Source organism: Vicia villosa, unplaced genomic scaffold (genome assembly GCF_029867415.1).
Source record: "Vicia villosa cultivar HV-30 ecotype Madison, WI unplaced genomic scaffold, Vvil1.0 ctg.000339F_1_1, whole genome shotgun sequence".
NCBI lineage: Eukaryota > Viridiplantae > Streptophyta > Magnoliopsida > Fabales > Fabaceae > Vicia > Vicia villosa.
Genome location: NW_026705151.1, coordinates 195,774 through 202,590, shown reverse-complemented (window position 1 = coordinate 202,590; position 6,817 = coordinate 195,774). Strand labels below are relative to the sequence as shown.

Here is a 6,817-nt window from a genome sequence, read left to right as displayed (position 1 = left end):
GTATTAGACAAAGTCAAATACTATATTTAGCTTTTACGCCGAAGCCAAAACGTAACTTCGTATATTTTGGACTTTAATTGTAAGTTTTGAGATTCGGTCTTGATCGCCTATAAATAAGCATGCTATTGTAACAGTTTTACAACAAACACTTAATAGTTTTAGGGATAACAACTTTACAAAATCAAAATACAGTTTTCTCTCTTTTCTCTCATAATCTTCTTTCTCATCTTAATTGAAAATCCTAATTATCCCAACAGTAAAGAGCCTAAAATCACTTTCTTTTTTTTTTTAAATTTTGACAATCAAAATGCTCAAGCTATGTTATGCTGTGAGTATGTATATAAGAAACTTATGGTGTTTCTCACACTTGTATAAGAATAAATTATGAGAATCATTTTTCAAATTCATCATGATCATTTTAATTCTCTCTAAATTTCAATAGTTATATTACTTTAAAAACTAAAAATATTTGAATGATAAACTTTCATGATCTACAAAAATACAAATTATATAAACTCTAATTTTTTTTACATACATGTCGTCCCGAAACACTTCACTCCATTCTGTTAACAATAGTGAACATATGTAAACATAGAAAAAGGAAAAACACCCTTTAGCTTAGGGTTTCAATAGAATGAACAAAAACCTAAGAGTAAGGGTTACACCAGAGTATAAATACTAAAAGTTAGAAAAGACCGAATTACCCTAACAAAGATACAATAAACAAATATAACAATAATAATAATAATAACCAACATCTCCCCTCAAACTCAAGATGCATTAGCAGAGAGCATCGAGAGTTTGTCAATCAAAAAACGAAAACGTTTAATGGAATGCGTCTTCGTAAACAAATCAGCAATCTGTAGAGCGGACGAGACGAACGATAGAGTAATTGTCCCGTGCTGAAGATGATGACGAGTGAAGTGACAATCAATCTCAATATGTTTGGTTCGTTCATGAAAGACAGAGTTGTGGGCAATTTGAACAGCACTTTTGTTATCACAATACATAGGAGTTGGTTTAGAAAGAGTGACACCCATATCAGAAAGTAACCAACGCAACCAAACTATTTCAGTAGTGGTGGATGCCATAGCACGATACTCAGCTTCTGTAGAAGAACGAGATACAATATCTTGTTTCTTACTCTTCCAAGAAATAAGAGAGTCTCCAAGAAAGACACAAAATCCTGTAGTAGACTTACGATTCGTGGGGTCTCCGGCCCAATCAGCATCAGAATAAGCACGTAGTTCCAATGATGACGATGAGGGAAAAAGAAGGCTCTGAAATTGGGTTCCACGAAGATAACGACATATGCGAAGAACAACTGCCCAATGCAATGTAGTAGGAGAGACAACAAACTGACTAACAACATGCACAGCATAAGCAATATCTGGTCTAGTAATTGTAAGATACACTAAACTGCCAACCAATGTACGATATATGGTGGGATCTGGAAGGGGAACACCATCAGATAGAGCATATTTCACATTCAACTCAAGAGGACTATCTGCTACTTTGGTATCAGAAAGGCGACTTTGATCAAGAATGTTGGCAATATACTTGGATTGAGAGAGAAGATAACCTCTAGGAGAGTAGGCAACTTCAATGCCTAAGAAGTAGCGAAGAGTGCCTAAGTCCTTCATCTCAAATTGTTTGGCCAACTGTAATTTCAAATCATTAATTCCATCCATATCATCACCTGTAATAATCATATCATCAACATATAATGAAAGTAAAATACGACCGTGACAAGTGGTTTTGACAAACAACGCAGAATCATGATCACTAGAGCTAAAGCCAATAGATGTAATCACAGTGGTAAACTTCTCAAACCAAGCTGGTGGAGCTTGTTTCAGACCATATAATGCTTTCTTCAACTTACATACTTCCCCTTGATTATGAGAAACACCTTGTGGAGGTACCATATAAACTTCCTCTTGAAGATCGCCATTTAGAAATGCATTTTTAACATCCATTTGATAAATATGCCACTGACGAATAGATGCAACTGCAATAAGAGTGCGAATAGTAGTCATTTTAGCAACAGGAGCAAATGTTTCTTCATAATCCATACCATATTGTTGAGAGAATCCCTTAGCAACAAGTCATGCTTTGTATCGCTCAACTGACCCATCAGACTTAGTTTTGATCTTGTATATCCACCGAGACCCAATAGCACGTTTTCCAGGAGGAAGAGGTACTAATTCCCAAGTATCTGTTTTATGCAAAGCAGAAAGTTCTTCTGTCATAGCCTGCTGCCAAAGAGGGTCAAGAATATCCTCTTTATAGGAAGAGGGCTCAGACAAACTGTGTATAGAGGTTAGAAAAGAAGCAAAAGAAGAAGAGTAAGTTGAATATACAAAATCAGGTAATTGAGTAGACTTACGCTCACGAGAGGGATAACGAAGAGGCGGAGGATCAACAATCGTAGGAGGTTCTTGGGTAGTCGTGGGGACAAGAGGGATGTCAATATCTGGAGTAGCAGTAGTATCAGTCCTGCAATTCTCAAAATTACAATCACTAGAAATATTTTCATTTTGACCAAAAGGATCGATATGAGTGAGTTTCGAACTACTAGTAATATAAGAATCAGAAGAAAGAGAGTAAAAAGGAATGTGTTCAAGAAAAACAACGTGACGAGAAACATACAATTTCTTGGCACTAGGATCATAACAACGATAACCCTTTTGACCATCCCCATAACCAAGAAAAACACATATAGCTGAACGAGAAGACAACTTACTACGTTCTACTTGTGGGCGAAGAACAAAACAAGTAGAACCAAACACTTTCAAAGAGGAATAATCAGGAACAGAGTTATATAATTTTTCAAAGGGAGACAAACCTGATGTGACTGACGATGGAATTCTATTAATAACATGAACAGCAGTAAGAACAGCTTCACCCCAAAATTCACTAGGAACCGAAGCAGACAACAAAAGAGAGCGAGCAGTCTCCATAATGTGACGGTGTTTCCTTTCAGCAACCCCATTTTGTTGAGGTGTATCAGTACAAGAGGTTTGATGAATTGTACCATCAAAAGCAAGCAATTCAGAGAATTTATTAGAGGTATATTCATCACCTAAATCACAGCGGAAGCACTTTATAACAACATTATGTTGAGTCTTAACCATAGCACGAAACATACAGTAAATGTCAAAAAATTCAGAACGATTTTTCATAAGATAAACCCAACAATAACGAGTATAGTCATCAATAAACGAAACATAATATCTAGATCCACCCTTAGTAAGAAGTGGTGATGGACCCCATACATCAGAGTGAACTAAGTCAAATGGTGCATATGAAATGGAAACACTTTTATTAAATGGTAAAGCTGAAAATTTAGCAAGTTTACAACCACAACAATCTGAGATATCACTGGTTTGTAACTTTCCTAAAGCTCCAGTAGAAGCCAAATACTTTAATCTAGAAGCAGAGACATGTCCAAGACGGGAATGCCATAAATAAAAACTAGAAGACGAAGAATTTAAACGAAAAGAAGATAATAAATCAGCTGTGGAAGTAGAGGTTGAGGCTGCAGTATCTGGGACTCTCAACTCATCCAAGATATAAAGTCCCCATTGTCTACGGCCTGTCCCAATCAGCCTCCCGGAATGAGGATCCTGCACACAACAAGAAGTGGAAGAAAACATAACTGAGTAACCAGAATCACACAATTGACTAACAGAAGCAAGACTCAAAGTGAGGTTAGGAATATAATAGACATTAGAAAATGACAAATTTGGTGTGGAGACAGAACCAATGCCTTCTAATGGCATATGAGTGCCATCAGCAGTCATAACTGACATAGATGGTGTAGTATTCAAGGACATAAATGATTTTGCATCATATGACATATGATGTGATGCTCCAGAGTCAAGAATCCATATGGAAGGAGATATACCTGGCAAACAAGAAGAGTTCAAACCTTTAATAGAGGAGGAAGACATGGCACGAGACTGAGTGGCAAAAAGCTTTTGGAGTTGCTCTGCAATATCAGATAGTTGAGAAGTAGTCTCAGATGGATATACATGCTCAGAACTAGAACCAATGGTAGGAGGAGCAGCAGTAGCCACATTGGATGATGGATGTTTGAAATTTTTCTTATTTCCTTTCAACAATTTGGGGCATTGAGCTTTCCAATGACCTTTCTCCTTACAAAAAGCACATTCATCAATACCAAGCCCAATTCTACCTTGAGGTTTTCCTTTGTAAACTGGAGCAGCAAAAACAGTTGGAGGAGTGGAGAGAACTCCTTTATCTAGAATCAAATTGGAGTGAGACTTGAGTCTAATTTCTTCTGCCAATAATTCATTAAAAACTGAATCAACATTAGGAAGTGGATTACGATGTAGAATACCCCCACGAAGTCCCTCAAAATCATCCCTAAGCGCCATCAGAAATTGAACCAAACGTTGCTCTTCTCTTTGATCAGTGTATGCTTTGACCACTTTTAATTCAGACGATTCCATAAGAGCCAACTGATCCCACAAATTACTCATAGTTGAATAGAATTCCTGAATGGTCATATTATTCTGTTTGAGAGCTCTAATATCACTCTCCAGCTGGTACCGTTTTGCAAAATTAGATTGAGCATACAAACGTTTCAAATGGTCCCAAACCTCCTTAGCAGTATCATATTTTGCTAGTTGCACTCCTATTGACTGAGAAACAGAATTATTGATCCAAGTAAGAATCTTAGAATTACTGACATCCCATGTTTCCAACTCTTTTGCATATTTTGCTTCATCCTTTTTATCCGTAGGTTTAACAAAGGTTCCATCAACATAACTCCACATCCTTTTTCCTTTCAAAAAATTTTTCATTACGTAATTCCAATAAGAATAATTTTCTCCATTGAGTTGAACACTAATAGATTGAAGAGAATCATCTTTATCATGACTCATTGTATTTAACTATGAGATAACCAAAAACACCACAAGTAAGTAAAAATAAATTAAATAAAAGTGATCCAAAAAGAATCAATTTTTTTTCACTGTATAAGAAATAAGGATTCTCTATTGAATAGGTATACCACCAAGTTGTTTTTCCACCTACTACGTTGAATTTTTGTACTGTATCAAGAAGAAAATTGGCAAAGCTTCAACGAGGAAAAGGATAAAATTGACGACTAGCCAACACACTACCGGAACAAATGAAACCGTCAAATTCAATTGAAACAGTACCGTCAATACTCCAACAAATCGGCAACGAACAAATATGTGTACCACTTCGCGGTAGATCCGAAATCAAACCAAGCTCTTTGATACCATGTTAACAATAGTGAACATATGTAAACATAGAAAAAGGAAAAACACCCTTTAGCTTAGGGTTTCAATAGAATGAACAAAAACCTAAGAGTAAGGGTTACACCAGAGTATAAATACTAAAAGTTAGAAAAGACCGAATTACCCTAACAAAGATACAATAAACAAATATAACAATAATAATAATAATAATAACCAACACATTCCTCTCCAGACTTGCCCATAGATACTAAAGTGTTAAAACCAAATAAAATTTCACGCACAAATAAGAATATATAGAGCTTAAAGATGTATTCAAAAGAAGAGAATTACATGCATGTTATATGGGAAATAGTTCATGAGAAACAATCAAGGCCTTTGAGGAGCCTTTTGAATCTGTTTCCCACCAGAGGTGCTATCATCGGTGTTCAAAGATTTTGAACATGAAGTTCATATAAATATTCTTAAAATTTGTCAACATTTTCAACGGTGATTTAATCACCCATCTCAGCTTTGGGATTGTTCTGACTCTCCAAAACCTACGTGTGCTCTTTTTAAACCTTATGATCTTCAATTTCTTTCCACTTCCTTCGAGGTGCTTGTAGTGCCTTCTTCTCAAGTATTGCTTAATGCCACCAATGTTAGTTGGCTTTGGAAGTAGTGATTCTGTTTCCATGTATGAAAGAAGTTTGAGTTGCGGAGGAAGATGTGAATTGATCTTATATTTATATGTTAGGAGTTAGGACTTGATAAATTTCGTGTGAAAATTGAATAGGCTTTATTTGGCTGGAAAGGCATTCATTTGGCATTGAGAAAGAAAGTCAGCGAACTAATTTTTTACTTATGACGACTGTGAATGAGTAGACTTTAGTTCATCTGTCTTGATTGTTCCCTCAAAATAAGGATTCAAGGTCCCATTTGTTTTTTTTTTTTTTAATATAAGATTAATTAATTAAGAATAAATTAATCTTAAAAGTATTGTATTTTTCTTATAAAAAATAGAGCTAACTTTATTTTTAAGCTTTGTCTGATAATAATTCTAGAAAATTTCTTTAGCCACCTCCCTATGGAGGTCACCCCCAGCGAAAAACCCAAATTACCCCTGTTTCGGAAATGAACTTCCGAAGCTTTGATTTTTTAAAAAAATTTCCACAATTCGGAAGTGCATCTCCGAAAACACCTCATGGGGGTGTGTTCGGAGATGAACTTCCGAAAACACCTCATGGGGGGTGTTTTCGGAGATGAACTTTCGAAAACACCTTTGTTCAGATTTTGAGGGGTTTCGAAAATGCACTTCCGAATTATGCAGAAACAGAGATTTTTTTTAATGTTTTTCTTAACAGTTTCGTATTTTTAATTAAAAGAAACCGGGAAATAAAATAAACGACATATAAAGGTGAAAATACTAATATGATAAAAAAAAGAAATATATACAAGCTCAACCAAATCCAAATAATAATAATAATGTGCTAAAGATACAATCCGAAAACAAAAAATAAATAAACCCGACCACTACTGGGTGTGCCTAACCCTCTCTCCCTGGGACCTCCTCTGCCGCCTGTATGCCG

General features: G+C 35.7%; 1 protein-coding gene across 1 annotated transcript; it reads right to left on the bottom strand.

Moving 5' to 3' along the window:
* Window positions 1-770: 770 nt before the first annotated feature.
* On the bottom strand, window positions 771-2,072 carry LOC131626959 (uncharacterized mitochondrial protein AtMg00810-like). The gene has a single exon (XM_058897792.1). The coding sequence runs from the start codon at window positions 2,070-2,072 to the stop codon at window positions 771-773; it is 1,302 nt and encodes a 433-aa protein (XP_058753775.1).
* Between the last annotated feature and the right edge of the window lie 4,745 nt (window positions 2,073-6,817).